A 27,969-nucleotide genomic window follows, 5' to 3' on the forward strand; every position below is an offset into this window, starting at 1 on the left:
CCCGCTGTTCCCCTTCCACCGCAGCCACGCTGCCGCACGGGCAGTGCAGCTTGCACCCGCTCACCTCCCAGGCTTTCCAATAAGCCTGTCCTGCCGCTCTGAGTGGCAAGGTAAGGGGAGGGGGTGGGAGTTGGATAAGGGGAAAGAGGTCCTGGGGGGCAGACAGGGAGCAGGGTGGGTTGGATAGGGGGTGGGGTCCGGGGGGGGGTGCAGTTAGGGACGGGGTCAGGAGGGGGCGGTCAGGGGACAAGGAGCAGGAGGGGTTGGATGGGTCAGGAGTTCTGAGGGGGGCAGTCAGGGAGCGGGAAGTGGGAGGGGGCCAGGCTGTTTGGGGAGGCACAGCCTTCCCTACCCAGCCCTCCATACCGTTTCGCAATCCCGATGCGGCCCTCGGGCCAAAAAGTTTGCCCACCCCTGCTCTGAATGATATTTCCTCTGCTAACACTAGGGAGAACACAGTCATCAGCTTATCAGTGACGTCAAAATACCCCTGTTATAAAGGAGTGTTTTTAGACATACTCAAACACTTCTACTAATCAAGCATGCATTTAATACAAGCAGTACAACCTAGGAATGAACTGACACAGTTGCAATCATCTCACTGAAAAGGGACACCATTTGTGGCTCCTACAGAATGGAAGACTGAAGCATAGGACTATAAAACCACTTTGCATGTTGCTTTCATATCAGTTTAACAATCCAAAGAAAAGCTTCTACCACAAAGTCTTGATGCACTTGCACAACGTGGGGATTTGCAGACGCACAAATCTTTATTATTGTATCTATGCATATGTACAGTCCTGACTTGCACATAACTACTGGTTGATCTATAACTGCAATTCATAAGCAGAGACATTTAAAAATGTGGTCCTTACAGTCTTCTGTGTTGGGTTCCCACATTGATTGTGTGACAAATGTTGTTTTTCAGCAAGATGTCCACCGCCAGTCACTGGCTCAAAAATATTATTTCCAAATGCAAACTTTATTTTCAAACACTTTTCATGAGTTACATTGGCCAGATGCTTAATTCTAATCATGCTTTTCATTTCTCTAGCACTATCCATCCAATAACTGTAAAACAATTGGAGATTCATGATGTATTTAGTCTCATCCCTGTCAAATGGAGAGAGTAAAATGACTTGCTCTGAGCCACACAAGAAGTCCATCTCAGAGCTGGGAAGAGAGCCAAGATTTCATGATTCTCAGCTCTGTGCTTTAGTACAAGCCTACCTAAGTTTCCAAAAGTTACGAACTTTCTACAAAACTGGATCAGTTTGCTTAAAGGAAGGCCCCTTATCCTGCATAATTAGCAAGAGCATTGAACAGCAAGGGGATGTCTACACTAGGGAAATATACATGAAGGAGATCTCTTTTTTAAAAAAACTGAATTGGAATGTAAGTGAATACATGTGATAATATTACCATGGGCAATGGCTGCCTTATTTACCATTGGAAAACGTTTGTAATATTTCTTTGTTTTGAACAGGGAAACTCGGACAATCTTTCCTGTACCACTCAAGAACATTAATTGTAAATATGGTCTCCTGACCGTAGATCCACATTGCACAGCTTTCTTAGCAGAGGAAAAAGTATGTGCGGTCAGACATTTCTATAGCACACCTAAGAATCCTGACATGGAATGCGAAAGCAAAAAGAAGTTATAGCGTTAGCAGCAGGGAATATGGATCTGGTGGTTTCAAGGAACTGAGCTGAAACAACTAACTGGATGCCATAAAGTTATGTTTTATCATTGTATGCCTACAGAAAACAGACACCGATTTGATATTTGGTTTTATAAGGAATAGCAGGTCTCCTGAACTTCCAGTCCAACAAGAAGTTGCACTATTAATAGGCAGTCACTTCTTAAAGATATGTGTTTAGATTCTCAAGTCAGTGCAAGGGATTGTGACACAATTCTTCCACAACTTTTAGTGGAAAATTTGTCTAAATCCCCCAGGCTGCTTTGGAAATCTTAACCATAGTACTTAAACTATGCATCACCTGAACCGAACAGATGCTGGTGTACAGTGGGCATTTTTTATTTCTTGTCAATGCAATTCGGGGCGGGGTCTGTGTAAAAGTAGAATTTTGTTACCATAGCTTTTCTTATTCTAGAGTCTCATTTTTTCCTATCATTTCAAAGCATACCGACTACATAACAAGGTCTGACTGTGAGCCATCATTAGTATAGTAAGAACACCTAAAAAAGACTAGCCAAAATTTTCAAAAAATGGATGCTGAAGTTCCCATATCCACATTCGAGAATAAATGGCCTGTTTTTCCAAGAGCGCTGAGTGCCCAGCAGCTTCAATTGACTTCAGTGGGATAAAAAAGTCAAAAGGACTTCTGCTTGAGTTCTAAACTTCAATCCAGAGTTTATGAGCAATTCAACGATCTTGTAAAAGTCTTTATCAGTACATCAAACTCAATGTATCTGTTAGATTTTTATGATATGCCTACAGTCATGGTATCTAAGTGCTGCACAAAATTAATGGACATTATTACATGACACTAACATGGATTTTTTCTCTCCATTCCTCTGGGAGCATAAGATGACAGCCACCCTTTTCATAAAGATTGGAGATCAGTGAGGTATGATTTTTTTATGTGCAAAAGACTATCGTAGTCATGTTTCAAGAAACTAGAGTTTGAACTATTGGTATTTTTCCATTTATAATTTCTATGGCTCTGCTTATTCCTAGATTGTCCTTTCCAGCTAAACACAGAAATGAGTGTATGATTTTTAAGCTTCTCAGTCCTAAAAATACTCACACGGAAGACAGGTTTACACCTAAACTTTAGGTTGACCTAGCTACGTCATTCAGGGGTATGAAAAATTCATACCCGTGTAATGTAGTTAAGTCAGCCTAAGCCATGGTGTAGACACAGCTAGGCTGACAGAAAAATTCTTCCATCAGCTTAGCTACTTTCTCTCACAAGGGTGGATTATCTACAGCGATGGAAAGACGATAGCTGTGTTGCTGTAGCGTAGACATAACCTAAGAGTCACCTGAGAAAAGTAACTGCATATCAGGTACACTGTATGCTTCCCACTTCTTGTGCTGGCAAACAGCTAACACCTGCTGGCTGGCTACTCTGGGTCAAGCAACTTTAATTTTACATTATAAGCACTCTGGGGAACAGCAGATAAACATTTCCCTCTGGTGATTGCCAAGAACTGTTGCACTATAAATGGCATTCTTAAACACATGTACTTTTTATTTATCAGAGAATGAATGGAGTGCTGCAAATCAAAGTCAACATTTAGACAGGTCCATTTGCAGCCATTATCTCACAGATAACAAAAATTAAAGGTGGAGGAGGGCTATTAATTGATCTAGTTCATTCCCCTTTAAGAGCGGCTTGGGAGGGGTCAACACAATTTACTGATGCTTCTTGCTAGTCACCCTACCACTCAGCTGTATGCACACAACAAGCAATGATGTGCTATTATGATGTGTTGTTAATTTCACTTTGCTATTAAAATGCTGCAAAGAGAAACTGACTAAACCTACTCAGTTTTTCTCTGTAGCAGTGTCAAACCGTGTCAAACTTCCAAAAGGACACAGACTAGACTAGTCAGCTTCCCCTCTTCATTAAACTCGGATATTGTTTCAAGAAAAAAATGACTAGGACACAGGAATTGCCATACCAGATCAGAATAGTGGTTGATCTAGTCTGGTACCCTGTTTCTGACAGTGGCCAAACCAGATACCTCAGAGGAAGGTGCAAGAAACATTGTAATGGCCAATTACGAAATAACCTACCATAGAAGATTTTTTCTAGCTCTAGTCACTTGTTTATCCCTGAAGCCCGAGGGTTTGTGTGTTTCAGGACAAAAAAAATTCCATAAACTAATGAAGATCAGGAAGCTTTCTATACGGGTAGGTTATACCACAACTGCTCATTGCAGAGTTTCTTGCATCTTCCTCTAACGCAGCTAGTACCAGCCATTGTCAGAAATAAATACTGGATTAGAGAAACCACTGGTCTGATCTGGCATTGTAATTCCTATGTTTTCTCTTAGACCATTTATAATCCTTTTCTGAATCCTGCTATGCTCTTGTCCTCAATGACATCTCGTGGTAATGACTTCCTCTGGTTAACTGCCTTAAATTAAAAAAGAAAAAATCTTACTAGTTTTAAATGTTGCCTTTCATTTTCAATGAGTGTCCCCCTGTTCTTTTATTATACAAAAGGATAAATAGTAAGACATGATTCACCTAGACAATACCATTTTTTATTTTCTATACCTCTATCATGTCACATCTTAGATCCCTCCTTTCTTAGTAGTTCCTATCTTTCCAATCTCTCCGTAGAAGCTTCCATACTTTTGATCAATTTTGTCTTTGCTCTCCAGACATCTCCTCCCTCTCCTATTTTAGCTCTATCTTTTCTCTAATAGGGTAATCAGAATCCAGGTGAGAATACATTGAGGAAGTGGTATAATGTTCTCTGCATTATTTTCTATTCTGTTATTTGCACATATTAACATTTCTAGTATTGCCAACCCCAAGAGTCCAAAAAAGAGTTGAGCTCAAAGAGACTGATATAAATATTATTTTTTTTAAAAAAATAATTAATTCAGGATTGTTGTTTTTTGGAGCCTTTAGGGTTCACATTCTTCACACCATGACGGCTAGAAACTCCCTTCCCGCCCCCCCATAGAAGTTGAGATTTTCAACTAATAACATGACAAGGAACCAAGGCTTTTGGAGAGACACTTAATATGATGAGTGACAATCATAAGAACTGGCAACATTTGTTTACTCTTTACTCTTTTGACTGCTGCTGCACAGTGAGCAGAGATTTATACTGAGTTGCCCACAGTGACAAAGAGGTCTTGTTTTTGACTAGTCATAGTTAATTTAGAAACCAGCCATGTACATACATAGTTCAAATGATGCTTTCCCATGCGCATGACCTTGCATTTGTCAAATTCCCATGATCAGCATTTTGCATTCTGTTACAAAAAGAAACTGAATAGCACTAGTCATCATCATCCCTCTACAAGCTTCTGATATGTGAAGCATGGCAAAAAGGCAGGAATTTAAAAACAAAACAAGAGGAAAAGAGGATATATAGCATGCAAAGTTGCAAGTAATATTTTTAATGGGATTTTTTTAAATATTATCTATATGGTAAATCTGGGTGAGTAGGTTTGCAAATCCGGCTGGCAAATTGTCATGCTCATGTTGCCAGAGAGCTGAATAGTTTGATTGTTTAGTAGAATTAGGCCAACAACTTTTTTTTTTTAACCTAGTTGCCTAAAGTTTGGCTCCTAAATAAGCTTTGTCTGGAGAGGAAAGGTTAAGTTTAGGTCCAACTTAGCTGGTATGAGCTTGCTAAGTCTGACAAACTCAACTGCCCCCCCCTTTTATACACACTGTAGATACACAGAAACACTTTTAGCTTAGTAACCTGACCTGCTGAAATTGAGTTGAAGGCATTAACATGTGTCTGCATTAGGAAATGTGATAGCTAAGCCCAACATAACTGTACCCACTTTTCCTAACCCAGGCAAGGCCTTAAGTGGCCTGATTTTCAAAGGTACTGAGCACCTGCAGCTCCTACTGAAGCTAGTCAGAGCTGTAGATGCTCATCACGTCTGGAAAAACATTGAGCCGTTTCCTGGCGCTTGACTTTAGGAACTTAAATCTGAAAGTTTTGGCTTTAGGCATGTGAAATATATCTTACCTTTGTGTCAACACAGATTTTAAAGCAAAATATTTACCCAGTAATACACCCCATTATCCAGTGTGTAACATGATCACGCAATAGAAACATACAGACCAAAATTCAGGCATGGATGCAGCTCCTATTGAAATCTAATCCAGCTAGTACATCACGAAGGCTCTTCAGGGTGGCCTATGCAATCTGAGTCCAGTTCTTTGTGGGCAAGTGTGCACATCACAAAGCCAATGCACTGTCATTCGTTTTGGCATTCCCAGCAGAAATGGCAAGAACTGGAGAATGAATTTACCCTCATCTCCTTTCAGCAATCCCTCAAGAAGGCTACTGACGCACTGTGGCAGCAGAATGGGGAACCATGCCTTGCCACTGCCTATGATGAACCTGAGAGTACACAGAGGACTTCTGTAGACAGCACCTTTTATGACAACTAAATATACTTTAAAAAACCCAAACTGCCCACCTTTGAATCCAACAGCACCGTTAAGGAGAAACATTACAGAGATACTGAATTCAAAGTGGCAGCCTTGCATGATCGCCATTTTGAACTCAGTATTCTGTCCATGACTACAAAAACTTTGTGAAGCATTCCAGGGCATGGGCTCAGATCGCTCTGAACTAACATTTTGTCATTTAAAGAAGATTCACCCTCACAAAATAGACAAATGATTTTTTCCTACAAAACGATTGGTCCTCATTTATTGGACATTTATATTGATAATGAGAACATCCAAATTTACATTAGATAGGATGAAAAAAAAAGTGTAGGAGTGATATAAATCCTCCTGCTTTCGGGCACAAGTCAAGCAGTAGGTGACTGGGGTTACAAAGAAACTTCCCTCTGGATAGGTTATTCCATAATGGTCCATTATAAAGTTTCTTACACATTTCTCTGAAGCACTCGCCATTGTTAGAAGCAGGACGCTGGGCTAGCGGGACAGTTGGCCTGATCTGGCACAGCACTTCCTATCTGCTCTGTTACTGACTTGTCATGTGACCTTGGATAGGTCATTTAAGTTTCTGCCTCAGTTTCACCATCTGTAAAATGGAGATTGTAATGTTTACTCATCTATCCCTCAAACAGGGGCTGTGAGACTCAGTGTTTTGTAAAGTCCACTGAGATGCTCACAAAGGAAGTGCTATAGAAGTGGAAATATTAATGATCAGAAATATTGGGAGTAAGGAACAAAATAAAGAAGGGTAAGTTTCTCCCAATCATCATCTTCCTATCCCAGGGTGATTTCCTGACCCTGCTGAAATCAGTGGGAGTTTTGCCATTGACTTCAATGGAGCTAGAATTTCACTCCATGTGTTTATATGTGATATTTAATGAGTAGATTTGGAGATTCTCATGGTCATTAACCAATTTATCCTCAGTACCCTTGGGAAATACAGACCATTGATTTTGTTCTGATCTTAGTGATATTGTGCAGTAGTCTTAGGAGACAAAGCAATAATTCTTGCCTGTGATTTCAGGGCTTACTATATTTGGTCACTACAGAACTCAGCCTATCTCCAATAATGTCCCTTCACAAATGAATCAGAAGTATATCTGTATAACTTCACTGTAACTCCTGAATATGTAGCTGAACAAATATTTCCTGACACTGCAGTTACAGCTGGTAAGATCAGTCACCATTGCCACTAGAAGTCACAGGATCTGGAGTGTCAGGTTAGAATGACAGTATTTAGGGGCTTCAGAAAAGATGTTTAGATGAGCCTCTTTGGCTAATGCCTGAGAAAAAGTTTTGACTGCCTCAATATATGTGCCCACACGAAGGCAGAGTTAACAATCCAGTGTGTGATTTGTATTACAGCAATCCTAGTGACACCAACCAAGATTACAGCCTCTTTGTGCAGGGTACCGTACAAACAAAAGAAATAGTCCTTTCTCCTGTTTAAAACACACCTCACGGTGTACAACACAATGGAAGGAGCATGAAGACAAAGGTGATCGTTACAGAACACAAGATTGCATAAGGTAACTGTGGGTCTACCTTCCCACCGGCAGCGAGATTCAGAGTCTGGGTCAACGGACTTGGGCTTGTGCTACAGGGCTAAAAATAGCATTGTAGACATTTGGGCTTGTACTGGAGCCCAGGCTCTGAGACCACCCACTTTGCTGGGTTTCAGAGCCCAGAGCAGTAGGGGGAAGGAAGCCTTCCCTGCTCTTAGCCATGCCATACTCGTTCTGTTGATATAGAATACTTCAATTGGGCAGTAATTACAGAATCCACCCGTTTTGCTGGAAGCGGTGGCTGGTGGGAGAAATGAGGGAATAATTGAGAGTTTTGATTCTCTTGCTTTATGCAAATAGATTTAGATAGATTGCCCAAACCTATCTAGTGACTGCTTTTGCTGTTATGCATTTGAATTCATCATAAGGAGATCTAAAAGCACTAGATGGGTGCTCACTCGTATTATTTTATATATCAAAATGAATATAGCTGTGTCAAAAGAATTGAAATTCACACGCAGGAAGAAAAAATATTCAAGTATTGGTTCAATTATGTAAAGACTAATTGTTGGATATTTGTGCATTTCAGCAGAACAGCGGAAACTAATCAAATGCTATAAATTCAAACCCCAAGTCCTCCAAATAAGTTATTACAGAGGGTTGGGGCCCTAAAGCAGAGAGAAGAGCTGAATCTAGAGATGGATTCAGAAGAGGCAGAGCAGTGAGAAACCTGTTCCAGAAGGTGGAAATAGCAGGGGAAAAGCACGCAACCCCCCCACCCCAAAGAGTAGGGACAGCGAAGTCAAGCAATCCAGGAGCACAGGATCGAGCCAGCTTGTTACAATTCATTATTACTGAAAGTCTGCTCTGTATTTCCCTGTTATTGTTGAATAATCCACAGAACAGATACATTAATAAAGCCCTTTAAAAATGGGCCCAGCAGAGAAACAGAACCATAGGAGAAGGGAAGGAACAGAACAGCTGTCCTCCAACAGTGACCACTTGGCAATGGGCCCCAGAGAACTGGCTAACTGCACATTGCTAACCTTCTTCCATAGTTTCCAGGTGCTACATCACATTAAAGGCAACTAAGTTATACATAATATTTTTGTAACACTACTTATGCATATAATTAATTGCTGTACTTGCCACAGTGATGATGTGCAATTGCAAATGGGAGAGGATGTGGTTTAGGTGACAGGGAATGGGAGTGTTCATGTTCCTAAAGCCTATTAAGATGTGACTGTGCTCCACGCTATGAAAAAGTATTAGAACTCCTGAATGAGGACAATTTAATCACATCCTGAACCTCAGCACTACTTGATTGATCACTGCCTTTGGCATCGTGCCCTGCATGCCATTTATGTACAGCAACGTTCCTGAGTACACACATTGCTGTGCTTCTAATGTAGATATAACTATAGACATTGCCTATTCACCAGAAATATTTACTGCCTTTTTACACCCTTATTATTGAAGTTTACCAGGCATCCGTGTCAATCAGGTTTCAATTCAGGTCATTGTATTTGGCCACAACACCCACAGACAATAACAACACCTTTCCCTCTTATGACCAGTTATGGGAAAAGACTTGCACCGATAGTGTAATAATGGTAGATATGAACATCTTAACGCTAAGCGCAAGAAAGTGCTCTTAAAAGGCTGACACGCCACAGTGGTGCTGTGATGATTCCAGAGAAACACAATGCTGCCATGGCTCAATTAATATATAGTCCCAGGCTCAGAATTTTGGCATGCAAGACAGTTATTTATTACTCTGAAAAATGCAACTCTGCATTAATAAGGAGAACCCATTGGGCCAAACCCTGCTGTGCTTCCTAAGACAAAGCTTGCAGTGAAGCGAGTTTAACTGGACCTTACTGGGGCCAGCTGTAAGGGTATGCTGCTTTGAAGCATATATTCTATGGGCAGTTTACATTTTGAAAACTTTTAAGCACTTGTGATAGATACCAAAGAGGCAGCTCAGGAAAGCAGAGTCCTCTATTGATCAGCAGAAGATACACAGACACTATAATTTCCCTATACAGTCCTGCCATTCTATGTTAGAGGGTCCACCATTAGGAACGTGGGCTGAGAGTCACTACTAGGTCTCTTTAGTGCGTGACTTCTCTCTGCTGGGAATGCTAACAAACAGTGTCTGTTACAATGTAAACTCCTGGTACTGAGACCAGAGTAATTGTGGACCATAAACAACTCATTTCACACAGGCCTCTGAACAGTCCTCAACTGAAGAGATTTTTGTCCATTCTGACCATATTTTGAACTATGATCTGAAGGTGAAATGCTCCAGATTTCATTACCAATCACACCATCCAAATTACTACAGTGACTACTAACTGTATTAATAATGGATTACTGAATGTGTGTATAAACATCAGTATATGTTAGTGGATAGTGTTTAAATAGAAATTTTAGTGTGTTAATGCTGTTCTGCACATTAGTGACAACAGAATAAAAGCAAGACATTTCATACCTGAGTGTGATATACTATACAATACATATGCAAAAGAGGACACAACAGGGTAAATTAAACCAGAACTCAGTTGTATTTAAAAAGGAGAAACAATTGTCTTGTGGTTAAACCACAGGACTTTCATCAGGACAACTTGGTTCTAGTCTAAGCTCCACAATACGCTTGTTACCTTGGAAAAAGAAAAGGAGGACTTGTGGCACCTTAGAGACTAACAAATTTATCTGAGCATCCAATGAAGTGAGCTGTAGCTCACAAAAGCTTATGCTCAAATAAATTTGTTAGTCTCTAAGGTGCCACAAATCCTCCTTTTCTTTTTGCGGATTCAGACTAACACAGCTGCTACTCTGAAACTTGTTACCTTGGGTGAATCACCCTTTATCTGGGCAAAGCTTTTCAAATGCAACTAATTTTATCTAAATTCATACTATATTTAGGTGCCTCACTTTAAGCTTAAAAATGTGTTTCCTCATCTGTACTATGAGGAAAATAGTTACCGACCTCATGAGGGTGAGATCAGACTAATTCATATTAATTTGAAAGATTTCTTTGAGATCTTCAACCAGATGAATGCTAAGAGAAAATAATTAACCTAGTTTTCAGAAAAAAGAAAAGGAGTACTTGTGGCACCCTAGAGACTAACCAATTTATTTGAGCATGAGCTTTCGTGAGCTACAGCTCACTTCATCAGATGCATATCGTGGAAACTGCAGCAGACTTTATATATACACAGAGAATATGAAACAATACCTCCTCCCACCCCACTGTCCTGGACAGTGGGGTGGGAGGAGGTATTGTTTCATATTCTCTGTGTATATATAAAGTCTGCTGCAGTTTCCACGATATGCATCTGATGAAGTGAGCTGTAGCTCACGAAAGCTCATGCTCAAATAAATTGGTTAGTCTCTAGGGTGCCACAAGTACTCCTTTTCTTTTTGCGAATACAGACTAACACGGCTGTTACTCTGAAACCTAGTTTTCAGAGTGAATGTAACTCAAATTCCTTGCATTATTCTTCTCAGTCCAAATCTTAACATTCTCACTGATTAAATGCCTTCATTGTCTTAAAAACCAATGAGTAAGTGTTTTGAAGATCAGAAGTGTTCTGTAATCTCTTCCAAATTCAAATATACATACCAGTTGTTGCACACTAGCACTGCTTGACTACTCAAGAATGTCAATACATAAGTGAAAGAACTGAAAGCTCCATTTCTTCCAGCCTAAGAACTCATGAGATGAAACTCAGCTGGTTTAGAGACCTACACATAAAGATGCCTATTTGACTTCCCTGATGGTTGTGAGAAGATGGAGACTTCCCTGCTAGGAAATGGACTAAAACCAAACTTTTCAGAAAGATCAGAGAGCATCCACATGAGCCCTTATATATTTTATACTTTTAAAAAACAGCTTTTTTTTTTTTTTTTTTTATAAATTACAGATGATTTTTTAAAAATGTGCTGGATGTGCTATTGGCAACGAAGTGTCTCATGTACAAATGATGACCACACTGGCAGATTTATTGGCATGAAATACAGCAGATTGTAGCCATCCTCATCTTTAATATGGGCTGTGGCGACTACAAGTTCCATCATGCAATGCTCTAGTTTGACACAAGCAAAGGCCACTTGGATCAACAAGGAGTATCATAGAATATCAGGGCTGGAAGGGACCTCAGGAGGTCATCTAGTCCAACTCCCTGCTCAAAGCAGGACCAATCCCCAACTAAATCTTCCCAGACAGGGCTTTGTCAAGCCTGACCTTAAAAACTTCTAAGGAAGGAGATTCCACCACCTCCCTAGGTAACGCATTCCAGTGCTTCACCACCCTCCTAGTGAAAAAGTTTTTCCTAATATCCAACCTAAACCTCCCCCACTGCAGCTTGAGACCATTACTCCTTGTTCTGTCATCTGCTACCACTGAGAACAGTCTAGATCCATCCTCTTTGGAACCCTCTTTCAAGTAGTTGAAAGCAGCTATCAAATCCCCCCTCATTCTTCTCTTCTGCAGACTAAACAATCCCAGTTCCCTCAGCCTCTCCTCATAAGTCATGTTTTCCAGTCCCCCAATCATTTTTGTCACCCTCTGCTGGACACTTTCCAATTTTTCCACATCCTTCTTGTAGTGTGGGGCCCAAAATTGGACACAGTAGTCCAGATGAGCCCTCACCAATGTCGAATAGAGGGGTAATGAACACGTCCCTCGATCTGCTGTCAATGCCCCTACTTATACAGCCCAAATGCCGTTAGCCCTGTTGGCAACAAGGGCACACTCTTGACTCATATCCAGCTTCCCGTCCACTATAACCTCTCGGTCCTTTTCTGCAGGACTGCTGCCCAGCCATTTGATCCCTAGTGTGTAGCAGTGCATGGGATTCTTCTGTTCTAAGTGCAGGACTCTGCACTTGTCCTTGTTGAACCTCATCAGTATCCTATGCTGGAACTTTTAAACTCAGTGGGCCACATCTCTAAAACAGGGAAATATGTCCAGCACTTGTCATATGCTTAGCAAGGACATTTGCTTATTTAGTACATCCCTTAGAATCAATTAAAATAGTCTGAGTTTTCGCTAGCTAAGAGATATTCCCAGGACAGAAGGTACAAAGTCAATATAGTTTTTACTTGATGCACAGTTAGGGATAATTGATAATGAATGGCAGCTGAGGTAAAATTAGGCAAATTTACAAGGCTGGAGTTTGCAAAGAAAAGAAGTGAGCAATGTGGAAAAAATAAAAACACACACTCTTCTTCTTAATACCATTTCCCAAGAACTGTAATCTTGAAAGAATATCAAGATACATTCTCTTTGTATCTATTGAACAAAACACCACCCCCTAATTCAGTGCTCTTCTGCTCTCTGGTGCAGAACCTGTCTGTATTACCTTGGAGTCTACTGTTTCCCTTTATTTGCATTTATGGTCTTCTCTCTCTGAGTTAGGCTCAGAAGGTAAGTCTAATAATCTGAACCCAGGACTGGGACACAAAGTATTCACATTCTAAACTTGCTCTGAGCCAAATCTTATGCTTTGATAATCATTACAGAGCTGCTGAAAATGTATTAACTTAATTACTAAAGCATTTTGGAAGCTTTTTGAAGATTCCTTTTACAGCAAAAACAGGCTTCTTAAACTCTTTACCTATGCTTACATCAGTGATTGTTCTCTGATCCTTAAAGGTGACTGCACATCCATATCTCAGATGAGCTTGGATTTAAAAAATATGACTATATGAAAGCTCTACTATACTTATTGCTATCTTATCCTTATGCTTTACCATATTAAAGACCCAGCATAAATGTAATTAATTTATATGCCAAAATTCTAAGCATTGTTCTTTATTAAAAGACATTCACTATGAAAGTCTTTAAATAACCATTCATTCCCTAATGTTTATCTTTATAGAAAGCCCATTCCACAGCAAGCAACGATCTATTATTCACCACTTGAATCTATTATCCTTAGTTTGCGGTAGTATAATTATTAACCACAGCTAAGTGTGGTATCACAAACAAATCATCATGTGAGAAACAAATTCAGATGAAAAAGAGAGACCCAATTGTACCTGAACAGATACATACTCATATAAACCAATCATTCTTGGGAGCAGTATCTCTTGTACATACACCAGCAGCACTGTGCCCAAAGCGATCAATGAGGTACACTAGTTAATGGCAGACTGTCAGCCAGCAGAGCAAACAACACTTTTTGGGGGAACCTCCATAAGAAGTGTCTTAATTTTTCAAAATGATCAGTTAAAAAAAGAAGAAATTTTCTATCTGATTGTAATACCAAGTACAAATATCACCGGTGCCTCTTTATAAGGCCATAATCGACACATTTTTATCATTTAAATTTGTTTTTACTTTTCCACTGTCTGAAAATAGCATTCTTAAGTTTTAAAATAAACGTCTTTGTCCAACAAAGCAAATATCCTGTTATGACTGCTTGAAATAACCATTTAATTTACTTCCTTGTTCTATTTTTATTCATGTTCTTAAACTGCACCCAGTAGATTCAACATGAGCAGTGCAGGAGTCCTGTATGTTAACTGCTCAACAGCCAAAACTGGCAATACAAAGCAGCTTTGGTGTAGAACCTAGTGAATTATAACAATTTAAAGGCAGCTTGAGCCACTTGACTGTAGCTCTTTGAGAGCATTTAGAAACAGTGCAGAAGACTCTAAAGGTTAATATGAAGTGGATTAAAAAGTAATCTGACAACTACTAGTGATGAGACGTCGTGGAATCATAATGGAGAACATCAATTAGTACCAGAATGGAGACACTCGATGAGGGTGGGAATGCAACATCCAAAAGAAGAGGAATTCACACTAATGTACTCATAGACTCAGCATTTATATACTGCTTTTCATCTACAGAACTCCCAATGCTTTTTGATTTAGCTTTATCACCACCCCTATCATACAGGGAGGGTAAGAGGTGAGGAGATGTTAAGGCCCACATTTTCATGAGCAGAGTAATTTTAGGTGCCTCCATTTTCCATTGTCCAAATTTAGACATTTTAGAAAACAATGGAAGCTGGAGGTCCTCACCATCTTCTAAAATCAGGACCAGGGAAGCTTAAATTGGGCATCTCCACCACTTCTCCCCAAAAAAACCAAATGGACAGTTTTGAAAGTTTGGGCCCAGTTGAGTAGTCTATTGCTGCACACTAAGTCTGCAGCAGAATTAAGAGACAAGGATTCAATTCCTGACACTCTGTTCTTAGCTACCCCACTGTAGGAGCATGCTTTGCTGCATTTGTTTTAGCCTTGTAACTATTTGTCTGTTCCTCCTTTGGCACAGTGCTTTGATACAGCAATTAAAGCACTTTATGAAATATTACTGTACTAATTTATTTTTGCTACATGCTAAAAGTTCTCAGACATTTTCTCTTAACTTTGTCCTTACAAAAGTGTAGGGACAGATACTGGAGGTTAAAATTTAGAGAAAACTTTTGGTGATCCCCATGAAAGTTCTGATTGTGTCATTTAATAAGCATCTTCAAGATGATTTTAAAATTTCTCTTTGCACACAGTCTATTTCCACTCCCTTCAGGCTATGTCTACACTACTGCGGTAAGCTGACCTACGCTACACAACTCCAGCTATGTGAATAACGTAGCGGGAGTTGTCTTACCTTAGGTCAAGTTACCACAGGGTCTACACCGTGGGGGGTCGAAGGGAGAAAAATCTCCCATCGACTTACCTTACTCTTCTCGTCAAGGGTAGAATACAGGGGTCAATTTGGCAGGTCTTTACTAGACCCGCTAAATCGACCGCCAGTGGATCGATCTGAGCATTGATCCCCCGCGGTAGTGTAGACCTGCCCTCAGTCTTCAACCTCTAAGAAGTGTAAGATTAAGGGTGGTAGGAGAGTATGTTGTTAAAACATTAGAAAAGTGATATTGTAGACATGCTATAGTTTTATGCAGATGCTTTTTGATCAGAGGGTCAAGGAAAAGGCCCACCTTGATTATCACTACAAAAGGTTTTTTTTCTGTCCTGCTGGCAATAGCTCACCTTACCTGATCCCTCTCGTTACAGTGTGTATGGTAACAGCCATTGTTTCATGTTCTCTGTGTATATAAAATCCCCCTACTGTATTTTCTACTGCATGCATCTGATGAAGTGAGCTGTAGCTCACGAAAGCTTATGCTCAAATAAATTTGTTAGTCTCTAAGGTGCCACAAGTACTCCTTTTCTTTTTAAGGAAAAGGTAGTGTGCTCAACCTCACTATTTCTAACAGCTCTTCTTCCCTGATTCTCAAGGATAACTTGCAAGAGTACAGAAATCTAGAAGAGTGCAAAGAAAAATCCTGGGCCAAATACAGCCCTTGGGCAGGAGGGGGCAATGGGGTTTCAGTTTGAAGGCACCAATAAAACACGATACCATCAAATTCTTCCCTCAAATACCACAGAGACAGGTATAGCATTAAAAGTCAGGAACACAACATTAACATATATACACATTGACTTCAACAAATATATAGAGCAGATGTTGACCCCAAAAGTGATTTTCTTATTTCACAAGCATTTTTAAAGGATTTTCTGTTTGCAGCCTCATAGTAACTGCAAGAACGAAAGGCAGAGGTGCTATTGTAGAAAATACTGGAAAACAAACTCTTTGGCAAGCAGTCTCTTTCTTGCTAATTGTTTTTGGGGAGGCAGAAGGGAAAGCAATGACAGCCATACATAAAAACACACTCACTAGAAGTGCTAGAAAAATCAAATTATGTTTTCTTAACACCTTTCATTCCAAACTACAGGCATACAACACTACAGAAATACCACCACCACTGGGATGCAATGGAGCAGCCAAACATACACACAAGCCACAGCACAGCTGGTTAAAAGGGAACTCTTAAAGGCACATCAGGACAAATGCCCTATTCATGTGAAAAATGCCAAAGGTTTATTTTATTTATTTGTAAACCATGGAGAGCAGAGAGGACCTCAATTTTTAAGGTCTCATTCTGGTGACCAATTTGAAAGATGGCTGCAAGCTCAAGTGTGGAGTCAAAGAGAAAACTGTGTACCTCACAGACAAGACAAATCAGAACTAGACAGATGTGGGCTTCAGCAGCTGGCTGATGAAAGGATGTGCCCCCATGAGGAAAAATCTGAAACTGTTAATATATTTCAGTTTTCTTAAATAATGTAGTCAGTGGAAGTTTGTCAAAACCCAAGAGATTATAAAAAAGTGGAATGTTACAACTGTACTTTGTTGCTTGGAACAGCATAGTATAAAACTGAAATGGCTATACTTGAAATTTCAGTAAGTTGCCTTCATTTTCGAAGCTATGAGATAATTCGGCTGAGAGTTTCAACAGACCTCAGCACTGGCCTGTCTGCTTCCACTGAAGTCAATGGTAAAGATTCAGTTGACTTCAATAGGAGCAGACTTAGGCCAATGCAGAGTGCTTCTGAAAAATCCCATTCTATATTTTCAAAGTGAACCACAGAGAAATCTTTTGTGGTAGTTGTGTAGATAGGATGCTGCACAAAATTAGGCCCAATCCTGCAAACACTTTTGCATGTGCTTAACTTGACTCCTAGGCATAGTTTCGTTGACTTTAATGGGACTACATGTACAAGTTAAGTATAAGCATTTGCAGGTTAAGGGCCTAAAATCCGCTATATACTGATAAAACAAGAGTTCAGTGGGGATTGTTAGAATTGGTGCTGGCCAAGCTAGATCATAACATGGTTTGGTCTTGACTGCACAAACCCTGTTATAACTCGTGGCTGAAGGTGGGCCTAAGACCTGTTCACTTAATACACAGAGCAGTGAAAAGGTATTATACTTGACTTAACATATAAAGGACAGGCTTTTGGCAAGACTTGTCCTAGACAGGGTGTGCATCAATAAGTCTCTTCTCCTCCATACCCACCTCTGAAATGTTTGTAAGTGATGCACAACTTAGACACAAAAAGTTCAATATTGGATTTTAAAGAAAATTAAGATGAAAGCCCACAAAATGAAGTAGTCTACTCTTACCCACAAAGTTATTCTGATTGACGCCGCAGTTTCCATTTCTCTTCCTCTATTTTCCTTAGTCTCATCATTTCAATCCATGTTCTTTTGTTTCCATTTCTCTGGCTCTTGTGCACACTGTTCCAAGTCAAAGTGAACTCTGCTCATTATATTCTATCAAACCAATGACATCTTGATCAGTGCATTACAGCTGAAGCAAATTGAAATGAACAAGATTTTTTTTTTTTTTTTTAAAGTTGGCACAGCAATGAAATTTCTAGGTCTTGTCAGCTTCTAGCCACTTCCACTGTAACACACTGCTCAGGATCACAGGAATCACGCAAAGTCTCTTGGACATCTGCCTAGCAAGTAGTTATGCAGTTTCTGGTAAATGGGACATATAGCATGGTTCGTCCCAGCAAAAATTAACTTCTTAAAGGAACAATGAACTCTAAATGTTATATCCTAGCATTGCACATGAGGCTGCCCAAAACAGGTTTAAAGAATCAACAGCACAGATCAGTGTTTAAAAAATTGCAGGATAATAGACCATGTTACTTCTCTTGCTGAAAGTGTCACTTTATTTTCTTTGGATGGCAGAACCATTTTGCTTTGTGGTTCTCATATCCTAAGAAGGTATGACAATACTAGAAAAACAAACATGGAGTATCTCCTGTTCATATCAAACATTTAACAAAGATGAAAGTCAATGTGCATGTTGTTAGATAGTTTTCTGCTCTTCTGGCATGTAAGAATTCCTGTAAGATGATTGATATTGTATTCACTAGCATTATACTCAGTGCTCCTTGAAGATTGGCTTGTAAAACACTGTGTAATAGCTCTCATTTTATGCCCATTACATGTTTTGGTGGAAGGAGGGGAGATGAATTGTTCAGAGCAAAGACATTAATATACTGACGTAAGTCACACATTCTCTCTCTGTACAGGGGTCATGGTTGTGATCCCAGAAATGGTAAGCTGTTTAGAGTTCATTATGTTTTGTTTAATTAGCAACTAACAGTATGGTCTGGAACCTTAAAATGCCATGAAAGACCTCAGGCTTAGGCTGTGCAAGGATAGATGCCAGAATAGGTCCCCAAAGCTAACAACTGCTGTTAATTTAAAAATAAATAAATAAAATAAAATACACATGAAGAACCCTTTTCCTATACAAATAAATTGTGTCATCACAAGTGACATTCATACATACAGTTGTATACATTTACTTTGACATAGCTATTAATTAGGGCTGTCGATTAATCACAGTTAACTCATGCAATTAACCCAAAAAAATTGTGATTAAAAAAATTAATCACAATTAATCTCAGTTTTAATTGCACTGATAAGCAATAGAATACCAATTGAAATTTAATAAATATTTTGGATTTTTCTACATTTTCATATATAATGTATTGTGTTGTAATTGAAATCAAAGTGTATATTATTTTTTATTCTAAATATTTGCACTGTGAAAACAACAAATTAGTATTTTTCAATTCACCTCACACAAGTACTGTAGTGCAATCTCTTTGTTGTGAAAGTGCAATTTAGAAATGTAGATTTTTGTTACATAACTGCACTCAAAAAAACCAATACAGTGTAAAACTTCAGAGCCTACAAGTCCACTCAGTCCTACTTCTTGTTCAGCCAATCGCTAAGAAACAAGTTTGTTTACATTTACAGGCGATAATGCTGCCCTCTTCTTATTTACAATGTCACTAGAAAGTGAGAACAGCATTTGCATGGCACTTTTGTAGCCGGCATTGCAAGGTATTTATGTGCCAGATATGCTAAACATTTGTATGCCCCTTCATGCTTCAGCCACCATTCCAGAGGACATGCTTTCATGTTGATGATGCTTGTTAAAAAAATAAATGCGGTTTATTAAATTTGTGATTGAACTCCTTGGGGGAGAATTGTATGTGCTCTGCTCTGTTTTACCTGCATTCTGCCATATATTTTATGTTATAGCAGTCTTGGCACATGTTGTTCATTTTAAGAACAATTTCACTGCAGATTTGACAAAACACAAAGAAGGTACCAATGTGTGATTTCTAAAGATAGCTACAGCTTTCGATCCAAGGTTTAAGAATCCTAAGTGTCTTCCAAAATCTGAGAGGGACAAGGTGTGGAGCATGCTTTCAGAATTCTTAAAAGAGCAACACTCTGATGTGGAAACTACAGAACCCAAACCACCAAAAAAGAAAATTAACCTTATGCTGGTGGTATCTGACTCAGATAATTAAAATGAACATGCGTTGGTCCACATTGCTTTCGATGTTATTGAGCAGATCCCATCATCAGCATGGACACATGTCCCCTGGAATGGTGGTTGAAGCATGAAGGGACATATGACTCTTTTAGTGCATGTGGCATGTAAATCTCTTGCGATGCTGGCTACAACAGTGCCATGCGAACGCCTGTTCTCACTTTCAAGGGACATTGTAAACAAGAAGCAAGCAGCATTATCTCCTGCAAAAGTAGACAAACTTGTTTGTCTGAGTGATTGGCTGAAGAAGTAGGACAGAGTGGACTTGCAGGCTGTAAAATTTTACACTGTTTTATTTTTGAATGCAGTTTTTTTGTATATAATTCTATATTTGTAAGTTCAACTTTCATGGTAAAGAGACTGCACTACAGTACTTGCATTAGGTGAATTGAAATACACTATTTCTTTTGTTTTTTTACAGTGCAAATATTTGTAATCAAAAATATAAAGTGAACACTGTACACTTTGTATTTTGTGTTAATTAAAATATATTTGAACATGTAGAAAACATCCAAAAATATTGAAATAAATGGTATTCTATTATTATTTAACTGTATGATTTTTTTCATCGCTTCACAGCTCTACTATTAACATTCGCCCTTCAGGCTAGTTCATGTCCAAACACATAACTAGCAGCCCCTACTATATATGCTGACAAGAACAGATAGTTATGTACGTCATGAATCTAGTTCTTATTGTTACCAGCTAACAGAGATATTTTAATGGTGTGAGAATGTATTGTTTGCAAAATTAACATCTTAAAGGGACATTAGTGAATTGAGGGCCCTTAAACACTCTACTCCCTAGTTCATATGAATGAGTTCTCTTTCACCAGAGAAGTAACCGCTAGCAATTTAAAAATACTTCTTACAGTAGCTGGTGCAGAAGGCTATTGCAAATGAGGACTACCTTCAAGACAACAGTTTCACCCTGAGAGCTTTGGTGTTAATGAGTTTATAAAATGCCAAGTTTCAATTGAAGTTGTGTGGTTACCAAAAAATCTAAAAATGTGAGAAAACAAGACTTTGTACCACTTTTCCCAAACTTACTTCATCTTCAAGAATTTGATTGTTAAAAAAGGCTTAGTGTCAGTTTATCACCCATACTTTAAGCAGTTCTGTTACTCATAAGGAATCATTTTGTCACTATTATTTCTGTTCATCATTGCAGCAGACCTGTACTAATTTGCACTAGCAATGGGGTGATCCATTGTTAATTTAATCACGAATACAAGTTTCAGAAATAACAATAAAACAATTATAGACCACTAACTTAATTCCATTTTAATTTGTAGTATTCAGTGTCCTACCAAGTATTTTGTAGATAAATACATAAATGAATTCTAAGATGGCAGGCTTATTTACTATCTCTGCTACTGAACTTCTGGCAAGATGAGGTAGTAAGTTATGTGTGATTAGCTACATTTTACCACACATGATGCTCTCTACAGGAGACTCTCTCCACGATCACATGATAAGAGGAGGTGAAGTTTTTTTTGTTTTTTTTTACACTTACTGTTTTCACCCTGAGCCACAACCTCAAGATTAAGTTCAGGACTCTATTTCACAGGTCTGATGTATAAAATTTGGTTCATATTTGTTGTTGAGATTTAAAGAAAATTCCAGAAGATTTAGGACAGTGACATGCACTGCTTGACGAACTCTCTACACCTGGCAGGTAGTCTCCCTTCTGTCATTTTTAAGAACTCAAGGTCAAGTAATTTAGATCTCTTTCCATAGCATACCTGTTCTTCAGTGCTGCTTCAAGAAAGGACAGCATCTTTCCACTTACAGCAAAACATATCCAAGTCAGCCTCCTGTTCACATCTTGTTTGTTATTAGTTTCTCTCTTAGGTTTTTAATGCTACTTGCTTTTAGACACTGTCAGGGTGGAAAACATTTTATTTCACAGGGGGAACTGCACTGCCACATTCCTGCCATTTTCTTAATCTTAGTAAGATTTTTTTTCACCCCCATGTGTGGCAATGGATATCATAGCATGTATGGGAAAATTGTCTACAGGGAGGCAAATGCACAGGGTGCATCAGGATCAGTATGTAGATCTCACTGCAAGATAGATTAGGCATCACCAAAAAGTATATAAAATATAGATATGAGTCTCGAACTGTGAGAATTTGAATGAGTGAGATTTTAAATGTCTCACTGAAACATACAGCAAAATCCAGCCTCACAAAGGGGAGACTTCAAACTCTGGCTTAAAATGCATCACAGAGAAGAGAGTCACCCTTACCCCAATGAATGAGACTTGGCAGGCCTGACAGGGTATATATTTACATACACACTAGCTGCACTACAGGTTCGCTATGCTCCAGAGCCAAAAAGCACACCCGTTGCCAAGACTTGCGCACGTGGGAGGGAGGGAGACACCCAGGTTAAAAGGAATGGATTTCAAGGCGGTGTTTGAAATTTCTCTCTCCTGTGACACAGGGTTTTGCTGTGCATGTTTCACTGAGATTTAAAATCTCACGCATTATTTTCTGAAATCTCCCTCATTTAAATTCTCGCAGCCCAAGAGGCCTGGTATACCATTGTTAGGTGTAGTTACTGTCTCCCCACAGGAGAGTCTGAGAGCCCCCAGCCCTTCAGCCTCTGCTTAGTAGTTCCAGCTACTACTCCCATGGCTGTCCCGTGTCCCCTTTTACACCCATCCCCAACCAGCCTCTTCCTCCCTCCAACCCCTACACCTTCCCTTTAACACTGCCCACCAGCGTCTCCCACTACCGCTCCCAACACCTCCCACCCCCAGCCACCTCTTCCTTCCCACAACACTCCCTACCTTCCCTCTCCCTTTCCACCCCGCCCCTCTCCCACCCCAAAAACTAACAGCAACTTTTTTTTTTTTTTTTTTTGAAAAGTACATCAGAAGCAGGAAGCCTGTCAATCAGTGGGGTCACTGGACAATCAAGGTGCTGAAGGAGCCCTCCAGGAAGACAAGGCTGTTGTGGACAAGACAAGTCAAATGAGTTCTTTGCATGGGTCTTCACTGCAGAGGATGTGAGGGAGATTCCCACACCTGAGCCATTCATTTTAGGTGACAAATCTGATTAATTGTCCCAGATTCAGAGATCAATAGAGTAGGTGTTGGAACAAACTGGCAAATTAAACAGTAATAAGTCACCAGAATCAGATGGGATTCACTCAAGAGTTCTGAAGGAACTCAAATATGAAACTGCAGAACCACTAACTGCAGCAGGTAACATTGCTTAAATCAGCCTCTGTATTAGATGACTAATGGATACAAATGTGATGTTGATTTAAAAAAAAAAACAAACTGCAGAGGTGATCCTGGCAATTACAGGCCAGTAAGCCTAATTTCAATACCAGGCAAATTGGTTGAAACTACAGTAAAGAACAGAATTATCAGACACACAGATGAACACAATATGTTGGGAAAGAGTCAATACAACTTTTATAAAGGGAAATTATGCCTCTCATAATGGGTGTCAACAAACAAGTGGACAAGGGTTAGCTAGTGCATATAGTATACTTGGACATTAAGAAAACTTTTGACAGGGCTGCTCACAAGATTCTTAAGCAAAATAAATAGTTATGGGATAAGAGGGAAGCTCCTCTCATGGATCAGTAACTGGTTAAAAGATAGGAAACAAAGGATAACAATAAATAGTCAGTTTTCACAGTGGAGAGAGTAAATAGTGGGGTCCTCCAAGGATCTGTATTGGGACCAGTGCTCTTGAACGTATCCATAAATGATCCAGCAAAAGGGGTAAACAGTGATGTGGCAAACTCTGCACATGATACAAAATTATTCAAGATGGTGAGTCCAAAACAGACTGAAGAGTTACAAAAGGATCTCACTAAACTGGGTGACTGGACAACAAAATGGCAGATGAAAATCAATGTTGATGAATGCAAAGTAATGCACATTAGAAAACATAACCCCAACTATCCTTACAAAATGATGGGTGTAAATTAGCTGTTACCACTCACAAAAGAGATCTTGGAGTCACTGCAGATAGTTGTCTGAAAACATCTGTTCAATGTATCATAATGCCACTAAATAAATGCATGCTATGCCCACACCTTGAATACTACATGCCGTTCTGGTCATCCCATCTCAAAAGAGATATATTAGAATTGGAAGAAGTACAGAGGAGGGCAACAAAAATGATGAGGGGTATGGAACAGCATCCATATGAGAGGTTAAAAAGACTGGGACTGTTCAGCTTAGAAAAGAGACTACTAAAGGGAGGACATGATAGCGGTCTATAAAATCATGACCGGTGTGGAGAAAGTGAATAGGGAAGTGTTATTTACCCCTTCACATAACACAAGTTAACAGGCAGCCCGTTTAAAACAAATATAAGGAAGTACTTCTTCAGAAAACACACAGCGAACCTGTGGAACTCATCACCACAGCATGTTGTGAAGGCCAGAACTATAACTGGATTAAAAAAAAGATTGAGATAAGTTGATGGAAGATGGGTCCACGAATGGGTTTTAGCTAAGATGGTCCGAGGGACACAACCCCATATGCTGGGTGTCCCTAGCCTCCGGGTGGACAATAGGGGACGACAGATCACTGTACACTGCCAGGTTCGGTTCACTCCCTCTGAAGCCTCTGGAACCAGCTGCTGTCAGAAGACAGGAGACGGCCAGAGAGACCATTGGTGGGACCCTGTCCGGCTGTTCTTATGTTCAAGGGGAGGCTGGGGCAGGGGTGTTGATCCCTCCTCCTTTCCCCTGCCCTCTGCCAGCTCCTTCCCGAGCCCAGCACCCCCACCACTTCATTATTACTCCTCTTATTCCTGGTATTACTGCAGGATCCAGGAGCGTCAGCCCCATAGACTGCCCCAAGTGTAGCCCCCCCAGCTCCCCCTCCACCCCCTCCCCAGTGAGCCTCCCCACCCCCTCCCCAGTGAGCCCCCTCCCCGTCTCCTCTTCCTTCCCCCAGTGCAGCCCCCCCAGGTCCCCTGCAGCCCCCCACTCCCTCTTGCCTCCTCACCCTCTTCCCAGTGAGCCCCCTCCCCGTCTCCTCTTCCCCCTCCCAGTGCAGCCCCCCCGTGAACCCCACACCCCGCCCCCTCTCCCTTTCTCACGTCCGGGCCCCACCACGCCTCAGCCCCGGGCCCGGCTCCCCGTCCCCGCTCTGCCTAGCCCGGCTGCTCCCCGCCAGGCTCCGGCCCCGCCCTGTGGGGAGCGGGGGAGGGGCGCCCGCCCGGCCCCTCACTCACTCACTCACCTTCTCTCTGGACACTGGGCACGGGGCGCGGGGCCCCGTCCCTACCCCCCGCCTCCCCCCCCACGGGGGCCGCCGCCATGGGGGAGCCCGTGGGGCGGGCGCTCCCCTCTAGCTGCGCAGGGATGGCGGCGCCCCGCCCGGCCATCTTACAGCGAGCGCGCCTGCGCCAAGCCCAGAGACCCGCCGGCGGGCGGGGCCTCGAGCTCGCGCGGCTTCCCCGCCAGGCCACCTTAAAAAACGAACCTCCGCCCGCGCCCGGCCCGCTTAACGGGAGCCGGATCCGCCCGCCTCAACAGAGCCTGGGCCCCTCCAGGGGAGCCTGGGCCGCCTGAACCAGCGCTCAGCCCCGCCCCGCCCCCTTAAGGGGGACCAGGCCACCTGAACCAGCGCCCTGTCCCCTTCAAAGGGCTAGTCCTCCTTAAATCCTGGAGCACATGGCAGTTACAGGTGCCATGCCGTGATAGCCCGTCTCCGGCTGCACTCTGGCCCCAGGGCCGGCAGGCCCCAGCGTGCCAGGCAGCGGCGCCATCCTGCGGGCCACTGGGCTCAAGCTCACGCTCTGGGTCCCCCCAGCCCCTGCAGCGCCTTCAGCATCCGGGCTGTGCTGGCAGACGGGAGAGGGGTGGTCGCAGACCGTGCTGTGGAGCTCTGGGGTCTGCCTCAGGGCATCACAGGTGGCCTCGGGCTGCTCTGTGAGGTCTTTGGTCCTCTCTTGGTGACATGGAGGGCCCCCAGGACTCTCCATCCAACTTGCCTCTTGATAGATGGGTGCATGCCAGAGCTGCAGTATTGCAAACCCCAAGTGCGCAAATATCATGAGTGCCACCGGCATGCCGGGTTGCATTGCCACTGACTGAAACAGGCCATCAGGCTCGTCCGGCAGTGAGGATTCTGGAAGATGAAGGAAATTAAAAATTGCTTCAGATTAAATTATATTTAAGGTGAGGTCTGTACTAGAGATGGGTCTGACCTACAAAATGGAGACCTATGCTTGGGTCTGGATTTTGAACACTACAAAGGTCAAGGGTTTTGGCTGGGTTCCTGACAGAGGTAGGTGATCAACCTCAAATGTCAGGTTTCAGAGTAACAGCTGTGTTAGTCTGTATTCGCAAAAAGAAAAGGAGTACTTGTGGCACCTTAGAGACTAACCAATTTATTTGAGCATGAGCTTTCGTGAGCTCCAGCTCGCTTCATCGGATGCATACCGTGGAAACTGCAGCAGACTTTATATACACACAGAGAATATGAAACAATACCTCCTCCCACCCCACTGTCCTGCTGGTAATAGCTTATCTAAAGTGATCATCAAGTTGGGCCATTTCCAGCACAAATCCAGGTTTTCTCACCCTCCACCCCTCCACACAAATTCACTCTCCTGCTGGTGATAGCTCAAGCAGGAGAGTGAGTTTGTGTATGGGGGTGGGGGGGTGAGAAAACCTGGATTTGTGCTGGAAATGGCCCACCTTGATTATCATGCACATTGTAGGGAGAGTGGTCACTTTGGATGAGCTATTACCAGCAGGATAGTGAGTTTGTGTGTGTGGTTTTTGGGAGGGGGGTGAGAGAACCTGGATTTGTGCAGGAAATGGCCCAACTTGATTATCATGCACATTGTGTAGAGAGTTGTCACTTTGGATGGGCTATCACCAGCAGGAGAGTGAATTTGTGTGGGGGGGTGGAGGGTGAGAAAACCTGGATTTGTGCTGGAAATGGCCCAACTTGATGATCACTTTAGATAAGCTATTACCAGCAGGACAGTGGGGTGGGAGGAGGTATTGTTTCATATTCTCTGTGTATATAAAGTCTGCTGCAGTTTCCACGGTATGCATCCGATGAAGTGAGCTGGAGCTCACGAAAGCTCATGCTCAAATAAATTGGTTAGTCTCTAAGGTGCCACAAGTACTCCTTTTCTTTTAACCTCAAATGTGGATCTGGATACAGATTTGGATTCCTCACTCCCAGCCTGTCCGCTTTCCTCTAGGACAGTGGTTGTCAAACTTTTGCGTTGGTGACCTCTTTCAGACAGCAAACCTCTAAGGGTAAACCCTCCCTATAAATTAAAAACACATTTAAAAATTTTTAACACTATTATAAAAGCTGGAGGCAAAGTGGGGATTGGGGGTGGAGGCTGATGACGGCATAAGAGTCACGACCATCATTTTGAGAACCCCTGCTCTAGGACATGTTGCCTCCGTGAGATTCAAAGAGTCTCAGGGCTGTTGTAATGAGGCCCCTGAGATTATTCTTTGCCATTTGTTCGCTCATAATTAGAGAATCAAATTCCATAATTAATTATAAGTTAATTATAAATTCTATGAGCCACTTAAACATTGAGGATTCAGCTGTTATGTTGGTGAGCTACTAGCATGTAGTTCATGAAATTATGGACAGCAGATAGTGCTATTTGTTTTATTGTTATAAGGGCAAGAGATAGAGGAAATTTTCCATCAGAACATGCCAGTTAGTTGAAAGCAAAATGTTTCAATGGAAACATGTTGATTTTGCCAAGAGTTCATTTAGAAAGAAAAACTGAAATAAAGCATTTCAAATCTTCCATTTCAACCTTTTTGTAATGGAATGTTTTCTGATTTTCCATTTCAAAATAACTTTTTGTGTCCATTTGTAAAAAAAATGATAGTATGTAATATAAAATGAAAAAGTTGAAATTGGAATGAAACATTTTGATTTTATCAAAGCAAAATGTTTCAATCAACCTGAAATGATTTTTTTTTTTTATTTTTTTTCCACTGGAAATATGAAATATTTGCTTTCATTTCATTTTGGAATGGGAAACAATTTCCCAGTTATAAGGTCAGAGCTATCTGAAGCTTCAGAAAAGCTGAATCTTACATAGGTATCTTATTATTAATA

At 41.1% G+C, this 27,969-nt stretch overlaps 1 protein-coding gene across 3 annotated transcripts in view; it reads right to left on the reverse strand.

Annotated features, from left to right (window-relative positions):
- KRCC1 (lysine rich coiled-coil 1) overlaps nt 1-25,243 on the reverse strand; it is a 44,355-nt gene extending 19,112 nt beyond the window's left edge. For all 3 annotated transcript variants that reach the window (XR_013346032.1, XR_013346031.1, XM_077816008.1), the window contains exon 1: nt 25,099-25,243. Coding sequence is in view for 1 of the 3 variants with exons in the window: in XM_077816008.1 (XP_077672134.1) it covers nt 25,099-25,243 (145 nt within the window). In the remaining 2 variants the exon portion in view is untranslated. The remainder of the gene's footprint in view (nt 1-25,098) is intronic.
- Nucleotides 25,244-27,969: the final 2,726 nt, after the last annotated feature.

Source organism: Eretmochelys imbricata, chromosome 4 (assembly GCF_965152235.1).
Source record: "Eretmochelys imbricata isolate rEreImb1 chromosome 4, rEreImb1.hap1, whole genome shotgun sequence".
Classification (NCBI taxonomy): domain Eukaryota; kingdom Metazoa; phylum Chordata; order Testudines; family Cheloniidae; genus Eretmochelys; species Eretmochelys imbricata.